The sequence below is a fragment of the Schistocerca serialis genome, chromosome 9 (assembly GCF_023864345.2).
Source record: "Schistocerca serialis cubense isolate TAMUIC-IGC-003099 chromosome 9, iqSchSeri2.2, whole genome shotgun sequence".
In the NCBI taxonomy this organism is placed as follows: domain Eukaryota; kingdom Metazoa; phylum Arthropoda; class Insecta; order Orthoptera; family Acrididae; genus Schistocerca; species Schistocerca serialis.
The window spans coordinates 124,604,015-124,623,456 of record NC_064646.1 but is presented as its reverse complement, the minus strand read 5'-3'; the positions used below and the strand labels follow the sequence as shown (position 1 = coordinate 124,623,456).

The 19,442-nt window shown below is 41.9% G+C and overlaps 1 protein-coding gene across 1 annotated transcript in view; it reads right to left on the bottom strand.

Annotated features, from left to right (window-relative positions):
* The window catches only part of LOC126418581 (UDP-glycosyltransferase UGT5-like), an 82,292-nt gene that overhangs the window by 25,521 nt on the left and 37,329 nt on the right, over positions 1–19,442 (bottom strand). Inside the window, exon 4 of the mRNA XM_050085400.1 lies at positions 568–787. Coding sequence (XP_049941357.1) covers positions 568–787 — 220 coding nt within the window. The remainder of the gene's footprint in view (positions 1–567; positions 788–19,442) is intronic.

The window sequence follows — 19,442 nt, the reverse complement described above, 5'->3', positions numbered from 1 at the left end:
CGTACTACGAACTGTGACCTTTCTAACAGGAAATCACAATTCCAGTCGCAGCTCTGAGAATTTGACATCCCCTGTCGGTAGCACTCACTAGTTCACGAGAATAAATAACTAGTTGTGTTTCAAAAGAAAATATTTCCTGAATCCGTGTAGGTTATTTGTCAAAAATTTTCTTCTAAACAGTTCACAATGCTCGAACACAGTATATGTTCCAAAATCCTACGGAAAATCGAATGAAACAGTTACGTAAAACTGCAGAGTTCCTTAAAACTAAACAAACAACTTCAAAGGTAACTAAACGATTTATTGCGCTGGAGTGTTGACAAATAAGGAAATATGCATATTACTGTTTCATTCTGGATGAACAGACCACATGTGCGTAGTAGGCCAAACAAAACACCATCACTGTATCAATCAATCTACTCTAGTTCCCATGATTAGTGACCAACATTAGTCACGAAACACATCAGATTATTGCCTATTACAATTTGTGGATCTTTTGTAAATCTGCATTTAACATCACGTCGCATGTATGTACTCAAAAGCGTTTTATTTAAAACGTACACTTACCGTGAATTATTGAGCACTTCCGAGATTGTCCAAGAGAATGTATCCGACGTGATATTGCTAAAGTGGAGTTTTAGCCCGTATCCTTTGGCTTCCGCTTGAAGCATGTTGAGTTCTTGATCACAAAATATAGGAATACCGATCACTGGTACACCATGATACATAGCTTCGAGCGTACTTAGCAGGCCGCCGTGTGTTATGAAGAGTCTTACGTTCTTGTGCGCTGAAAATGGAAAAAACAAATATGGGAAACGTTAGCTTTTAATTTTCTTTATAATATTTTGCATTTCATGCAAGACTGAAAAAGTACGGCATCTCAATATCATAAGATTAATAAACAGGAAAAGGAAATGAAAATAGCAACATTAAATATCGCACGTTAATGTGCACTGGAACAATCGTAGAATCCCCCAAGAGTAGTCCCAAGCAAAATTCGTTACTATTTTTAAGAAAAGAGGTTGCTCAGAGTTTAGGGAGTACAGAGGGCCAAGAGTTTTAGATGTACCTTATGAGACATACTCTAAGATAATAAATAAATAAAAGTAGAAACAGAAACAACGCAGCATGGAGCTATGCAAAGTGGTCAAAATTTATATTCATACAGGTTTCGACGGAAAATGTAAAATAGTAAACTTTGGCGGCCGGTGGATGAACGTGTAACGCTGCTGCGCGGTTTCACCGTGCTGCTGACAATGACAGTTAACAAAGGGCATTACGATACCGCGATGTCCACGTACTCAGTTGGACAGTAGCTGCGCCTCGCTGATAGGCGCGTGAATAATATAAGTAGATGTCAACATTTGAGAGTGGACGTGTACCTGGGAACATTCGGCGAATCACTCGACATTTGAACAGAAGCGATGCCACTGTTCGACGAGTTGGCAGGAATGGATGAACCATGAACGAACACAGCGTAGAGAAGAAAGCCGTCGACCTAGAGAGACGACAGGCCTTGAGGAACGAGCAATCGTCAGAAGGGCACGTACAAGTGGTACTCCAGCGACCATATGAACCATTAACATGCGACTCACAGAAAGGGGCTGAGCTCGCGGCGACTTTTGGACCGACTACCATTGATCTCTGTATATGAACAAGCCCATTTGCAGTGATGTCGAGGATATTCGGCCTGAAGAATTGTCTTCAGTGATGAGCCACGCTGCGAACTTAGCCCCGGTGACGAGCAAAGACGTGTTGTCGCGAATGATAAAAAACAGGGTTAAAAATAAAGATGTAGGTTTGGAAATTCTTGCTACCAGCGAGGCAGACATGACCGAACATAGGTTAAGTGTAATGTTTACTCTGCTAACAAGAGCGGACTATGCCGCATCACGAGGCTGGAGAGCCATTACAAGCCGCATCCCTTGGACACAGCGAAAACAGCGGAGTACAGCCTGTTCGTCACGTAGGCATCACGTGCTGCCGCGTGACACACACGCAATGCTCGAGGGTACTGGAAACTTCTAGAACTAGTGCTACCGGGGGCACTACTATCTATAAAAAGGCTAGCCGCCATAGTGTTGGAGGAGCGATGGCAGTGATGGAGCAGCTAGTCAGTCGATCAGATATGGTTTAGCTGGAGTTAAGATGCTGTGAGATTGTAGTGCATTGCTGCGTAACCACGAGGGGACTTAGACTCATTTCCATGTAGTCAATACAGTCTGCTGCGCTCGCCTCTGCTATATTGGGACTTACACTCAGGGGGCTATGAGAAGTTACACTACTAAGAAGGCAGTTAATAGACTTTGTATATAGAACTGTTTACAAAATGGATGTGCCAGGGGTGCCTCCAGTCTACATATCCTCATGCAATGATTTATCCAGTGTACCCTGAGATCCCAGCCGAGTCCCGTATTCTGACTCACCCTACAGTCCTCTTTTCAGTGGAGCAAGTGCACAGAAGGCAGCCCACTACCACGAGGCCTCCTGTCAAGTACGTTCTTTGACGCGCATTCTTGCAGTCCTTCCACTCCTTCTCAGGACTCGTCATTGGCACACGACAGTGTCTGGCGACGCCCCGGACAGTAGTGGGATGCCAACTTGATTTCTCCCGCTACATGGCCTGACAACCAAAAGCGATGGTCTGGTATGCCATTTCTTTTCATAGCAGGACCCCTTTGGTTGTCATCTGCGGCATCCTTACAGTACAGCGGTACGTCGACGATATCCTACCTCCAGTTTTGTTGTCCTTCATGGAAAGTCATCCTGGGCTTACATTTCATCAAGATAATGCCCGTCCCCACACGGCGGGAGTTTCTACTGTTTGTCTTCATGCTTGCTAACCACTTCTTTGATCAGCAAAGTCGACGGATCTCTTGCCAATTCAGAATGTTTGGAACACTGCGAGCTGGGCCCTTCATCCAGCTCGGGATTTGATGATCTAACGCACCAATTGGACAGAATATGGCACGATATTCCTCAGGAGGACATCCAACTATTCTGTCAATCAATGCGAAGCTGAATAACTGCTTGCATTACGGCCGGAGGTGTACCAACTCGTTATTGACTTGTTCAATCTGAGCGATCCTTTCTCTTGAATAAATAATCTAATTTTTCTGAAATTGTTTGTACGTACATTTACATCACATCTACCGATCTCCGTCCCATTTGGTGCGTCGGTTGTTTGATGTTGGAGTATATGTACTAGAATTTGAAATCAAAGATTAGAAACTGTTGCAGAATTTTCCTGTCTAGGGAGCAACGTGGTTTTAGGGAAAGAAGGCCACCTACAGTGCCACTTACCATAAATGGAAATGGAAATGCCTTGTGGCTACGGCCTCCCGTCGGGTAGTCCGTTCGTCTAGTGCAAGTCTTTAGAGTTCACACCACTTCGGTGACTTGAGTGTCGATAGGGATGAAAGGATGATGATAACACAACACCCAGTCCCTGAGAGGAGAAAATCTCCGACCCAGCCGGTTATCGAACCCGGGCCGTTAGGCGTGACATTCCGTCGTGCTGACCACTCAGCTACCAGGGGCGGACGCCACTTACCATTGAATGCAATAACAGAAGAAAGAAGAGAATTCTGCTATAAAAAGCACTTACTATTTATTTCGCAAAAGCCGTTGGCAGCTTGAGCAGGACATTGCTGTAAAAAATTTTAAAAAACTTGGATACACAAATCACCTGCCAGGAACAACTGTATAAGGAACTGAGAGAACAATGGTTTGTAATGATATGAACGGGAAATTAACATATTAGGTTTCTACAAACAAAGCAGTCAAAAACAGCGCACGCTTCTACTAACACGGATAAAGGCATTGATTGTTGACGCATTTTTAAAATCGAAATTATAAGTTCACGAAGAGATTTTTGTAGAGGAAAGTATTTTACTTAACACAATTCTTACTGCTAGTCAACTATCCATCATATGGGAAGGTAAAAATAAACTATAATACGCAGTTTTGGTTTGAAAGAAGACAGCAACAGCACAGGATTCGAAAATTTCTGTCGATAAAACTTACAGGACAGCATTTAAGGTAACTGATCAGCAAGAACAACAACTATCCTAAAAAATAAAACTATGAAAGACATATACTGCTGCACATTAAAACTGCAACAACAGAAAAGATAGTAAATAACTAAATTTTACTTATAGTAGGTGTAGAGATTTCTAGAAAGACTACATGAGTAAATGTGTAGGTGATTTGAGAATAAATTTACTACAGAAACTGCCACGTCAGGCAGCAAAAATGGCTCTAACCAAGATGCAAAAGCAGTTTATGTGAGAGTGGATGACAGATATCGGTATGCCATCCTATGCTAATTTAGCTCTGTCATAGAGTACATCAATCATGACTACCTAATGGCGTCAGTATGTCGACAATCCAGGACAATGCGCTCAATGGGTGAGGTATCTGGAGAACACCTGGCCAAGCTACAGCCGAACATCCTATGTGTCAGTTAGGTCAAGACAAAGTTACCAGCTTTAACGCATATGAACTGAAACTGCTGTCGACCAAATTACCGAAAGTAACTTTCCAGCGACTGGACAGTACCTTCAGTGACGGTACTGGATCGTCGGAGTCAGGACCATCGCCCTCCTCTACCGCCCTACACATGGGGGATTCTTGACTAGGAGGCAGATGGCCTTCTCTGCATCTGAAGGCGCTAATGAAACATCATTAAGAAACAAGCGTTTATTGTTCCAAAGGACACTATTTTCTCATTCATAGGTGCCAGCAGTGGGGGTGTGTATGCAGCACACGGCAGCGTCACAGTTCTTTGGCCACAGCCCGGCCGCTGTCATTTGCGCTACCTCTAGTGTTAGCAGTCTGGGGCAGAGGGTTACCAGAGGGCCGTAGTTGGCATCGTAGGCGGTAAGCACCCACTGCCCCTTACAGGGTGTGCGATGTCGGACTGGGTCACCCTGTAGCCTCTGACAGATGTAAGCCTAGCAGCATCGGAATACAGCTTTGGGACTGAAAGGCGAGCGGCAGCTGCGGCACGCCAGTCTGCGGTGACGATTGTTGGCTGTTCCCTTGACCCACCAGTTAGGCCTCTAGAAGGCCTGATGGTAAATTTCGCCCACAGTTTCCCATCAGTCTTGACTCCAAGAGCAGCACTGTGGCTTTCAGTGGCAAAGTCTTCCTGGTAGGAACTGCTGTTCCATTAGAGTTTGAAAATGGTCTGAATTAACATATAAGAGACTGGCACAGTTCCTTCTTCCCAGGTTGGTCGGCTGCAGTCTGCGTACAATTAAAGCAAGCCATTGGATAAGAGTAATATTTATACAGGAACAGTCTCACGTACATTGTTATTGTGAGGTGATAGTGACTTCATTCGGGCTGATTTACTTCAAAATGTTCAAAAGTGTGTGAAATCTTATGGGACTTAACCGCTAAGGTCATCAGTCCCTAAGCTTACACACTACGTAACCTAAATTATCCTAGGGACAAACACACACACCCATGACCGAGGGAGGACTCGAACCTCTGCCGGGACCAGCCGCACAGTCCATGACTGCAGCGCCTCAGACCGCTCGGTTAATCCCGCGCGGCGCTGATTTACTTGACAGGTTAGCTTTCTGGAGGCTTCAGCTGAGTGGCAAAGTGTCTTAACTTCACCTTTCAGTAGCACGGGTGGATGTATTCTGCAGCAATAGAGCCCTGAATAATTGTTGTTACATCTAGCTTACGATTTGTTACTGCAGTCTGTGTGGTGAACGCAATGACGGCATCCTCCTCTCTCTATGAAGTCATTTTGCTATATCAGGCTTTGGATGCCTGTCTCTTATTGTTCGTAGCAATTAACTCTCGTAACAGTTTTAGAATATATATTGTGTTCGAACATTATGAATTACCTCGAAGAAAACGGTCTATTGACACGCAGTCAACATGGGTTTAGAAAAAATCGTTGCTGTGGAACACAGCTATCTCTTTATTCACATGAAGTGTTGAGTGCTATTGACAAGGGATTTAAGATCGATTCCGTATTTGTGGATTTCCGGAAGGCTTGTGACACTGTACCACACAAGCGGCTTGTAGTGAAATTGCGTGATTATGGAATATCGTCTCAGTTATGTGACTGGATTTGGGATGACCTGTCAGAGAGGTCACAGTTCATATTAACTGGCGTAAAGTCATCGAGGAAAACAGAAGTGATTTCTGGCTTTCCCCAAGGTAGTGTTATAGGGCCTTTGCTGTTCCTTATCTATATAAACGATTTTGGAGGCAATCTGAGCAGCCGTCTTCGGTTGTTTGCAGATGACGCTGTCCTTTATCGACTAATAAAGTCATCAGAAGATCAAAACAAACTGCAAAACGATTTAGGAAAGATATATGAATGGCGCGAAAAGTGGCAGTTGACCCTAAATAACGAAAAGTGTGAGGTCATCCACATGAGTGCTTAAAGGAACTCGTTAAACTTCGGTTACACGATAAATCAGTCTAATCTAAAAGCCGGAAACTAAATACCTAGGTATTACAATAACGAACAACTTAAATTGGAAGGAACACACAGAAAATGTTGTGGGGAAGGACAACCAAAGGCTGCGTTTTATTGGCAGGACACTTAGAAAATGTAACAGACCTACTAAGGAGACTGTCTACACTACGCTTGTCCGTCATCTTTTAGAATACTGCTGCGCGGTATGGGGTCCTTACCAGATAGGACTGACGGAGTACATCGAAAAAGTTGAAAGAATGGCAGCACGTTTTGTATTATCGCGAAATATGGGAGAGAGTGTTACAGAAATGATACAGGATTTGGGCTGGAAATCATTAAAAGCAAGGCGTTTTTCGTTGTGACGGTATCCTCTCACGAAATTCCAATCACCAACTTTCTCCTCCGAATGCGAAAATATTTTGTTGACACCGACCTACATAGGGAGGAACGAGCACCACGATACAATAAGGGAAATCACAACCCCTACAGAAAGATATAGATGTTCGTTCTTTCCACGCGCTATACAAGATTGGAATAATAGAGAATTGTGAAGGTGATTCTATGAACCCTCTGCCAGGCACTTAAATGTGATTTGCAGAGTATCCATGTAGATGTAGATGTCTTGTGCAATGTATGTAACACCAGCAGTCCTTCCTTGTTGGCATACTGGCCAGCAGTAGCATATTGACATGCACTGATCGCCCCTTGTATTACCAAGGTAAGATTTCCAAAACTGTACTCCATTTTCATGCCTATTACTTTGTGATGCTTTACAAATATACAAGCAGGAGGTGATGTTGTGTACCCAATGGTACCACATACTATCATGGAAGGTGCAGGGCCCATAAAGCGATAACAAATGCAAATCAACCATAGTTCGGTCTCCTAGGAAGCTCCAAACGCTGATAATTTCACCATTATAATGATGGGATCTATCTGAAAAGAAGCTTTCACTGTCATTGCTGGGCACACTATTGTTGGTGCGCCACTCACTACTACTGTGTCAAAGAAAATGAAAACAACTGTTCTCGAGCAGGCAGTCCTCAGTGTACCAGATGCCGCGACACTGTTCACATGGATACTTGCTGCAAATAAGCCCATTTCCTGATTCGAGGTACGAGTGAACAAAGAATCAAACCGTTTAAATTTTATTACAGTTAAAGAGATGAATTTGCAGAACATACGATGAAATTATGCTTCGTTATTAGTGTACTCTAGGGATTGGTGTCACACTGAATTACAGAGCACTTGGTTTTTGCGACAAGCACGCCCGTTTGTGGTACATTTAGATCTGAAGTCACATTTTATGAAACCCTACCCAGTCCAAGGGGCTGCTGTTTGAAGCAAAGATATTTCTACAGTGGGACATCAACTTTCTTTAAAAATATCGTTTTGCAAATACTGAATTCAGATTTTGCATACAAATGTTTTGAAATACCCGTTTTAGTACCAAGTTTATAAAAGCCACCCTGTGTTTTACTAAGAACCACAGCTAAAATCGAGCGGGAATCTGTTTTTACTCTGTTTTCTTCGGGTACTTAAATTGTTACAGTGATACCATCATCATCGACATCTCGGTGCTTTGCATTAGAAACTGCTAACATTTTACGTTCCTGCTTTTCTAAACCTTTCTTGGCTTCAATAGGCTGTATTTTATGATAAGTATTCTTTTTACAGAAGTTGCACAGTACAGTCTTGCCATACTCTTCCTCTTTAGGATCTATTTCACAACAAATTACGTGAGCGAAGGCATCACACAATTTACAGTTGTGAGCACCACACGCTGTTTTTAAGCAAACAATAGAGACCATGTCTGGTATAGACCTCTTTTCGGGCTCTGTACGAAACTAAGACGGCGATTCTTCAGGAGATGACGATAATTCAGTGATGATTTCTTCGACATGCAGAGGTGATTCCTAAGAGGTGCAGAGTAATTGAATATTCTTTATAACAATAGCCTCAATCAATGATGTAGAAGATACTTTAAGAATATTATCGATAACTTTTTGTACTTCTATAGGTGATTCAGTAGATGCAAGGGATAATGGAATGTCTTCTTTAGTAAGGCTTGACTGTCAGCTCACAATCACAGTCTCTTGTGAACCTTCTAATTTTTGAAGGTCTCCTTCAGTATTTATAGAAAGTAATCGAATAATAGAATAATACCACGTTTGCCGGACAACCGAAATTGGCTTCGTATTGACTTCTTTTAATTGCAAAATGAATGAATTGTACATATCGTATCGTGTACCCTCACTTCACTTGTTACTTTGGTTACCAGCCATCCAAGTAATGAGCATGTTTTAAACGTCATGATTCACTCGTTCTACACTTCGTTGACTTTGGCTGTGTCTAGGTCTGCCATTAACCATTTTGATTTCTGGCCACAGCTCTTACACATTATAAAAATTTATTACAGAATTAGAGTCCGTTATCAGAATACTTGAAGGGCCAAAAAAAAAGAAAAATATCAGCCAAGTTGTTAGGCAATTCATCCGCCCGTTTCGATGTGAGCGGCTTTAGTACAACAAATATTGTTAAGTGGTCTTGCGATACGAGAAGGAAGTTAAACTTTCCATCTGGTTGGGACTAGTAATCGATGAGATACACCTGGCATCTGCTTTTGAAATCTCGCATCTAATGTCGAAATGCAGTCAAATATTCGGCCTTACAACAATTCCCTTTTTCGCACTATTTTGTTGTTCTTGGCAAGGTTCGCATGAATCCAGAAACATTTTCATTTGGGCTTCCGTTATGTTTCTATGAAATGTATTTAATTGCTTGATCATACTGCCTCTTCTATCGTGGCTAACTGCCGAATGAATAGAATACGTCAAACAATTATTCGGCGTGGACAAACTTTTTTGACAGTTTCTCGTGCATCTGACAACGGTTCAATGACCATTGTACACTCAACACACAGTACTTTTGAATTATTCGATAATCTCGAGATGATTCTTTTTTCTTGGGAACTTTTATCCGCTTTACATCTTCAGTTATGGAATCGTATTTCATTTTCTCGCTAAAAAATTATCAGATTTTAATCTTCGCTAAAGAGGATTTCGGAGTACCTTCTCTTCGTTTTACTGACCAATTCGGTACTTGCTTGCATGCTAGGAGCTAAATTCATCTGCTTTAAAAAAATCGCGACACGAGTTGACACACACACTGGAAGCCGAAGCAAATTATGAGAAACGAAAACTACCGCCGACGATAAAATTCTGGAGAAACCATACTAAAAATGGAGGGAGAGGGGGGAGTAGTAGGGGAAGGAAATGAGAGAAACAAACTTTTAAACTTTAACGACACCGAACCCGTTAATGCGCACATTTCCCTGGTAAAATACGGAAAATTCTTGATTCTGCACGTTAAAGGAGCAAATCAGTTAAGGACAGATGTAGAGCAAAATGCATACTTGTATTTAGACATATATATCTCCGAAAATATAACAGTTAATATAGTAAAACTTGACAGTATTATATACAAAATAATGCTTGTTTGAAAATGCGCATCCATATATATTTTATAAGGATTTGAATTACCATTGCTTCTATAAAGGAAGTTTTCTCGTATACTAATCAAGCAATAAAACTGGAATTTCACAGTTTACATCTGCATAGGAGGCTAGTAAAACGTGTGAAACAGACTTTTGTTTACGGTCATAGTTGCTTTGAAATTAATTTTTCAGTTTTGTGTCACCCGGAACTGAACTATTTTTCTCAAATTTCAAAGAACATTTTTCAGAGAAAAGATAACGGAAAAGTGCCGCACAGGATTATTCAGTAAGTAAGAACTATGCCAAATTTCCTGTCACGATAACTCGTACTTTACAGAAATTCGCATTTAAAGTTTTTAATTCCATTTTTGACAACATTGCTATACCTCTAGTGACTAATGTTGTCCATATCTACAATCTTTATTCCCTTGCTCCTTTTCCTTGCCAACTTTCGTATTTTTTTCTTCTGCTGTCTTAGCTTTGTCCAGTAGCACTTCATCAATGCTTCTGAGTATCTTCAGTGTGAATGCACCTGGATGGAAGCCTAGTCTCTGCAGGGACTTAATCCTACCTACAAAATGGTTCAAATGGCTCTGAGCACTATGGGACTTAACATCTGAGGTCATCAGTCCCCTAGAACTTAGAACTACTTAAACCTAACTTACCTAAGGACATCACACACATCCATGCCCGAGGCAGGATTCGAACCTGCGACCGTAGCGGTCGCGCGGTTCCAGTCTGAAGCACCTAGAACCGCTCGGCCACACCGGCCGGCTCCTACCTACATTTCCAGCATTATACACTAGACAGGCATCGCAACAATCGAAGACATAAATACAGTTTTTGGACAATGTATCCATATAAGGTGATTGCAGCTCTTTTTCGTATTCTGTATTTTCCCATGTGCACATTTTTAGCAGTTCAGGATTGGATAGGTACAGAGGATAGGCAAAATAATGTGAACAGTGGTAGTAATAGGATGGCTGTCTTTGATGGTCAACAACGGAGGTAAGGCACGTGTCGCACTGGACTGTGCCCGTTCAGTACAGACTAGGCATCAGTGTAGCTTGTTTACTAGTAGTGTACAGTTAGTATTTGCATTCAGAGGCCGAGGTCAACATGCAATGAAAGACCTAACAGTGTTCCAAAGAGGACAGATTGTGGGGGCCCGATTAGTTTGAGCATCAGTAACCACGATAGCCAACTTATTGAATGTTTCAAGAGCAGCTGTTTCAACAGTCATGACAGCCAACACAAAATATAGAGAGACATCATCGTATAAACGTAATAGTGGGCGCAAATCAAAACTAAACGACAGAGATCGTCGTACGCTAACACGAATGGTATCAAAACAACACAAAACTACGCCATGAAAGTGACTGCAGAGCTCAATAGCCATCTTCGAGACCCCGCATTTCACGACACTGTCCGCCGACAACTCCATAAAGCGAATATTCATGGACGATCTGCTATACCGAAACCGTTAGTGACGATAACCAACGCAAAGAAGCATAAAACGTGGTGTGAAAAGCATAAATCCTGGACCGCTAATCAGTGGAAACACGTCATATGTATGACGAATCAACGATCTCGTTATTTCCAACATCGAGCCAGGTTTACGTCAGGAGAACACCGAAAGGAGCCTACACTCCTGATTGCTTGATTCCAATGGTTAAGCATGGAGGTGAAAGTGTGATAGTGTGGGCAGCCATGATATTCTGCTGGTCCCATGATTACTCTCAAAGGCCGTGTTACATCCAGCGATGATGTGAACATTTTAGGTGATCAGGTGCACCCCGTGATTCAAATGTTGTCCCCCAAGAATGATGCCATATTTCAGGACGATAATGCATCCATTCACACAGCGAGGACAGTGCAGTCGTGGTGTGAGGAGCATCCAGCTGAACTGCGGCACATTCCCTGGCCGGCACAGTCCCCAGACTTGAACATTATCGAACCCTTGTGGGCAGTATTGGAGCACAGACTCCAGAGCAGATTTCCACCTACCCGGTCACTGCAGGAGTTAGAAGAGGTTCTGATCAAAGAGTGGCATAGCATTCCACTAGAAACTACACAATCATTATATTCCAGTATTCCAAGAAGAATTATAGCTGTATTATGGACAAATGGGGATTCAACTCCTTATTAATAAACCATTGAGAAATATGTACAGGTGTTCGTATTATTTTGCCTATCCTCTGTACCTTAAAGTTGGTTTTATAACATCTAAAACAAAAAGTGGAAAACCATGTTTGTGGCTGAATGGCTTTCCACTAATTTTCTTCTTCGATGACCTCAGTGACCTCGTCGAAAATTGTTCTTCACACTTACGAGCGGTATCTGTAATACTGTTATTTAAATTTCCTGTATCTTTTACATAAGAAATTCGACATTTACTCACTTTTTTGAATACGCATCCACTGTTACGATCCACTTCGAGCAAAGCAAACTAAAAACTGAAATAAGTTTGTAGAGCGTACTGTTCAAAAAACCACGTTGTTAATCAAAGAACAAGAAAAGATGATCTTCCTCACAGCCTTCTAGACTTATCTGCAGCTCGTTTCGGTTGTGTGAACGAAAAATTAACGCACAAAAAGTTTCTAGCGTAGAGTAGATGTGAATCACAGCATAGAAAGAGGGTCATGGCTGGCGCAGGCTCACAAACAAACTTTTTTAAAATATATTTCTAGGGAGAATACGATTATGGAACTTTGCGATGTTATTCTTAAAGAATGAATCTAGTACATAACGCAATAAAAAAGTCGAACTTTTTCGCAATTTTTCCCTTAATATGCAGACTAGCTAGATAATGGGCACATTTAACGGCTTTCAAGGTTTAGCGGTAGCATACTGGCTTTTAGTATCTCAAGTCTAATGCGAGATAGGTGAACAGAGGATGGGCAAAAATATGGAAAAACAGCGAAAAATTCATGCTTGAACAAAAACGCAGTAGAAACCAAGCCCGCAGGTTGTACTGTTGTGTTTGACTTAGGGCGGCACCTGTGTAATGTTCTCAATACGTCGTAAGTGTCAGTTGTGGTCAGAACAGTGTTGTATCGTTGTGAGGGCACTGTGTCGGAACTCAATGTCGTGCGGGGTAGCCGCGCGGTCTTAGGTGTCTTGTCACGGTTCGCACGGCTTCTCCCGCCGGAGGTTTGAGTCCTCCCACGGGCATGGGTGTGTGTGTTGTCCTTAGCGTAAGTTAGTTTAAGTTAGAATAAGTAGTGAGTAAGCCTAGGGACCGATGACCGTAGCAGTTTGGTCCCATAAGATCTTACCACAAATTTTCAAATTTCGGAACTCAGTGCATTTGAGTTGTTGAAATTGTTGGTGCTCGTGTGTTGTGTGCTTACTTTACCAAGGTAACAGAAGTGTGTGGTGTTTCAAGATGGTACACTATCGAAGATTTGTACTGCATACAGGGATAGCGGAAAAATATTATCCGCAAAATCACAACGTGGATGAAAATGTGTGTTGAGTTATCGTGACAGACAATCATTGAGAGGAAAATAATAGGATGACAGCTGGAAAAGTCACTACAGAACTGAAGGTCGCACTCGCTAACCTTGTCAGCACGAAAACAACGTGAAGAGACCGCCATAAGCAGCGGATTGCAGGGCCAGCTGGGATTCCAAGACCACACGTCAGTGGTGCAGATGCACTTTACGGGACAATGTGGTATCGATGCCATAAGAGCTGGACTATGGAGAAATGAAAAAGTCATAAGTGGGATGAATCTGGTTTCACACTGTTTCCAACTTCTAGCCGACTCTACATTCCAAGAATGGAACATGACGTGATTCAGGTGATGGTTTGGGCAGCCATATCGTTGTATTTTATGCGGCTCCTGGTTATTGTGCAACGTCGCATTACTGCCAAGGTTCATATGACCAATTTGGCCGATCAGGTCCATCCCACGGCACAATGTTTATTCCCCAGCTGCGATGCTGTGTTCCAAGACGATAGGGCCCCTGTTCAGACAGTATGCAGCTACCAGAACTGTTATTGTGAGCACGAGGTTAATTGTCGCATCTCCCCTGGTCGCCGGCCGGGGTGGCCGAGCGGTTTTAGACGCTACACTCTGGAATCGCGCGACCACTTCGGTCGCAGCTTCCAATCTTGCCTCGGGCATGGATGTGTGTGACGTCCTTAGGTTAGTTAGGTTTAAGTAGGGGACTGATGACCTCAGAAGTTAAGTCCCATAGTGCTCAGGGTCATTTGAACCGTCTGCCCTGGTCACCAGTCACCAGATCCCATATCACGAAGGCTTTGTGGTCTACTGTCGAAAGAACAGTGCGTGATCGGCATCCATTTGCATCCTCGTTGCCTTAACTTGCTACTATTTCGCAGGAAGAATAATATAAGATTTTCTTGAAAACAATACAGGACTTGTGCTGGTCCCGGCGGAGGTTCGAGTCCTCCCTCGGGCATGGGTGTGTCTGTTTGTCCTTAGCATAATTTAGGTTAAGTAGTGTGTAAGCTTAGGGACTGATGACCTTAGCAGTTAAGTCCCATAACATTTCACATGCATTTGAACATTTGAACATACAGGACTTGTAATTATCTATTCTGAGACGACTGGAAGCTGTTTTGAATGCCAATGGATTTTCCACACCGTGTTAGGCATGGTAATGTTTTTTTTGTGTTCGAATGTATTTGTCTACACCCTGTACATCTCGTTGAGAAGCTCAACATTTAGAGGTATGTGCAGATAAATTCCCAAAAGTAACACATGTATAGACATACACGTTAAATTGTTCGCAGTTTGTCATGGTCTTCTCAACAAGCAGAAGCAGAAACACAAAAGTACCTCTAAAAGTTGAATTTGAATGGGAGAACACTGCGCCTGGTCTGCTCATTTTCCAGCACTTTCTCCACGTATAAAAGCCGGTGTATTTACAGGAGCATCTAAAGAATCTGCAGTTGAAACATATGAAAATTTATTGGATTCAAGTAGAGAACACAAAGGAAGAATAGTATCAGCATAGGACATGTAACATCATATAGTGTATGATACAGCATACACGATTATCAATGCAAACTGAACGGAAGCTAAGAATACGTCCAAAGACTTGAGAAGTGAGTAGATTACAAGTACAAATAAGTAAACACATAATAGAGCAATAATAAAATGTTCTCAATCAATATAAGGTCAATATCCTACAGGTCCATTTATAATATTACGACAAATGACGAGTTGTATTAACTAGGAACGAAGACTGGGATTTGGCGTTCCGTCGACAGTCAGGTCATTCGAGATGAAACTCGTGTAAGTCAGGGATCGAGATGTAAATGAGTTACGTCCATGTAATCCAAATGAGTTATGTCCATTGGAAAGTAACAATTAAGCATTTGCTTTAAGCGGTCTGAGGAAATAACGGAAAAACTAATTCTGGATGGCTGGACGGGGTTTGAAGCACTATCCTCCCGAACGCCTTTCCGTATCGAGTAAAAATGATTAATGCAAACGTGTTTCAAAGCAGGATTAGTTCAAAGATAATCAATCATAATATCCGCAGAGGATATAAGGCGCCATATAGTCCGAAAGAGAGGACTAGATACACTTTCTTAAAAGGAACGACGGGAGGTACATCAGTACTCGTTATGAGACTGCCCTAGAGTTGCTTTGGTTCCCAAAACTACAGAATAATAGACAGAATAATAGTATTCTGTGGCTATATGGCAATTTTGTAAATTATGTTATCCCTTGGATAAGACTGGACAGCGTTGAAGAACTTAAACCGAAATTTAAGCGGGTTTTTATAAAGAATCAACAAAGAGAGATCAGAAACATGTCAAATGAATTCGCAGTTGCGAATAAGGACTACCACAGCTGTAGAATGGAATGACGACAATAAAAGTTTGTGCCGGACCAGGACTCTAGCTTGGATTTCCCACTTATCGCGAGCGGTCGCGTTACCATTTTTTTATTTCATTTTGTTTGTTGTTACAGAGGTCTGCTAACCCTCTGACCGCACACTCTGAGCTACCGTGCTGCCAACTTTTTGGCTTATCCGTGCACGACTCATGGCTTCACTCAAACTTCCACATGTTGTCAACTATACATCTACGACCTGTACTCGAACATCCATTATGTGCTGGGTAATTACAATTAAAGTTAAACTTTCAAAACGCTGTAGAAATAACACCACTGGTCAGAATTACGTCAAATGGCAACGGAATTTTATCGGAGAAGGGGGAAAACGTATGGCAGAAGAAAAAAATAGTGTGAAAGTTGATCAATAGATGGCATTGTATGTGTCAGAACACGTAAATGAAAACACCTGTCATCCACACGACCCATTGAAGGTATAAACACACCGGGCACACGGCTTTTCCTCCTTCCGCGTCTGCGACGTTCACCATAATTGTCTCAATGCAGGTTCGCGCTCTGCTCGTAAAGCTGTTTTACATGAATGACTGCACACGTCGCTCTGCAGAGGTTCCGGACACTGAAGGGTTTGAAAAAAGGCGTTGGTCCGATGACTGCCGTGGGTCTGGGGAAAATTATTCGGAAATTCGAATAGATGGGTTCTTTTGGTGTGCAACCTGGTAGAGGGAGGAAACGAATTCATTCGACGTCAGTGGAAGCAGTGCCACAGCAGTGCAGGAGGAGATGAGTGGTGGTGTGCAAACGAGTCCACGGAGCATTGCCCGAACATTGGACATACCCGTGAGCACGATGGGTAAAATCCTACGAAACATCCTTCTTTTCTATCCATTCAAAATTACCCATGAGTTGCTACCTGTTGACCTGCCACCAAGAGAGAACTTTGCTTTTCAAATTCTTGCTCGCATGGAAGTGGACAATGATTAGTCGTAGATTTTGTGGACAGACGAAGCCCACTTCCATCTGACAGGATATATCAATACATAGAATGGTAGAATATGGGCCACGGAAAATCCACACGTAAATCAACCAGTACCACTTCATCCTCAAAAGGTCACCGTGTGGTGCGAGTTTACGGCATCATTTATCATAGGGCCATACTTTTTTAAAAAGAGAGTTTCTTACGGTCCTGTTACCTGCACCATCAGTGGTAAGCTCTATGAGTGTCTTTTGTGCAACCACGTCATTCCAGCTCTCCAACAGCGTGGATGGAATCATTTTTATGCAAGCTGGCGCACCTCCGCACATTGCAAATCCTGATCCATGTGACTTCTGGCTGAGGGGCTATCTGAAAGATGTTGTTTTCAGTGTTCTGATTGAAAACTTAGCTGCATTGAAGGCACTCATTACGCAACACATTCTGAACGTGACCCCAGAAACGCTTCAGTCAGTTACGGAACATGCTGTTTCTCGATTTCTTCTTGTTGCAGAAAACGGTGGACAGCATATTGAACATGTTTTGCGCCAGACACGCGGAAATTAATAATTCGATTTCATTTTGATAGATGCTTTTTATGCGGTTTTTGGCCTCAGGAAAATTAAAAACAGATGTGATTGATGTTTTTTTTATGTCGTTTTTGGCTTCAGGAAAATTAAAAACCGATGTGAGTGATGCTTTTTATGCGGTTTTTGGCGTCAGGACAGTTAAAAACCGGTGTTTCCCATCCGATGTGATATGACTTTGCCGTGGTGGATGGGCTTACGCAACTAACTGTATCTCACCGGTACACCCATGCGCACTGAGCAGTACAGTTCGTCTAAAGTCAAACGTACACCTTAGGCATTGTTGTATGATTCATTTGTCGTTTGTAGTCGACCACTATTAAATTATGATGCTTACAGCGCCATCTATTACTTCATTTTGTAACTATTCCTTTTCTTCTGCCATACGTCTCCCCCTTTTTCGATAATATTCCGTTGCAGTTTGACGTCATTCTGGCCAGTGGTGTAATTTCTACAATGGTTTGAAAGTTTAACTTTAATTATAATCACCCTGTATATTCCCGTACAGGCCACATGTTGTACTTGAATTTCGCTTGCCGGTATCGGCGGAGAATCAAGATATTGCATTGCCTGTGTTATTCTGATTACGATTAAAGTTCCTTTGGACATGCATGCGTGTCCAAAGGAACCTTTTTTCATAAGCAGAATAACACAGGCACAGCAATATCGTGAAGATCAGAAAGAAAATTTTTGTAAATTGTCAGTACTGTGCCACAAGGAAGGAATTAAGGAAATTTTACGAAAAAGCAATCTGAAGTTGTGCAGTAACAAGAAAAATAACAACTTTTAATAAGTATGTAATTTTGAAATTTGTGCACCTGTAATGTTGTACCTGTCATCTTTGTGATATGAATCTGCGAGACTTCAGTTTACAGTTTTTCTTCCTCGCCACTGCATCTAGTGCATAAATTTGCGTTGATATAGAGAAACGTCTTAGATTTTATGTAACTGTTTGTCTCTTCTGTCAACGTTACACATAAATTCTGGGGCTGTATTTATTATTATACACTTGTTGCTATTGTTGTTGTCTTCAGTCTGAAGACTGATTTGAAGCGTCTCTCCACACTGGTCTAATCGTGTGCAGACCTCTCCATGTCGGTACAAGTACTCAAACCTAAATTCGCATGAAGTTGCTTTACTGTAGTCTAGCCTGAGATTCCCTCTACGACTGACGCGCCCCCCCCCCCCCCTCCCTAATTCCCTCCATTACGAGTTGATCATTTCTTGATGCTTCATCATGTGCCCTATCAAAATGTATTTTTTTTTCATTAAATTTTTTCTTCTTCCCAATTCGCTTCACTATCTCTTCATTAGTTATGCGGTCTACCCACCTAACCTTCAGTATTCTACTGTTGCTCCACATTACAATATCTGCTTATTTTGACTGTACTGCTTTTTTCCATATTTCACTTACGTATAAGGCTACAGCCCAGACAAATACCTACGGATTCACACATATGTTAAAATATTCCTCCGTTTCCGATAAACTGATATTGCCAATCATTTTGTATCCTCTCTACTTCAACCACTGTTAGTTATTTTGTTCCCCACATATCTAGTCGTCTATATATTTTACTGTATCATTTCCTAATCTGATTCCCTCAGCGTTATCTGACTTAATTCGACTTCAGCTCATTTCTTTTTTTTTTTTTTTTTTTTTTACGTTCTCTTTACAATGTCTTTGCATGGCACTATTAATTCCGTTCAACTGAACTTCCTAGTCTTTTCTGCCTTTGTCAGAATTGCAATGTCACCGACGATCCCTAAAATTTTCATTTCTTCTCTCTGAACAATAATTCACTGTGCTGCTTTGTCTTTAGTTTCTTCGATTTACTGTATGGCGTGGGAGAAGCCTGCAACTTCGTCTCATTTCATTCTCAACTACTGATACCGTTTCACTCCCTTTGTGTACAGAAGATTGAAATTCGTTAGTACAGGCGTTTAAATTGTTTAGTGGAATCAGTTCTATTGTTAATATGTAATAAAAGTACGCTTTTTCGAGAACTGGTTGCTTCGATTTTTAAAAGGTTTCCTACTATTGCATGGTTGGTTATTCAGCAACAATCCACTTGCAGGTAGACACAATTTTTAAAAAATAAATAAAA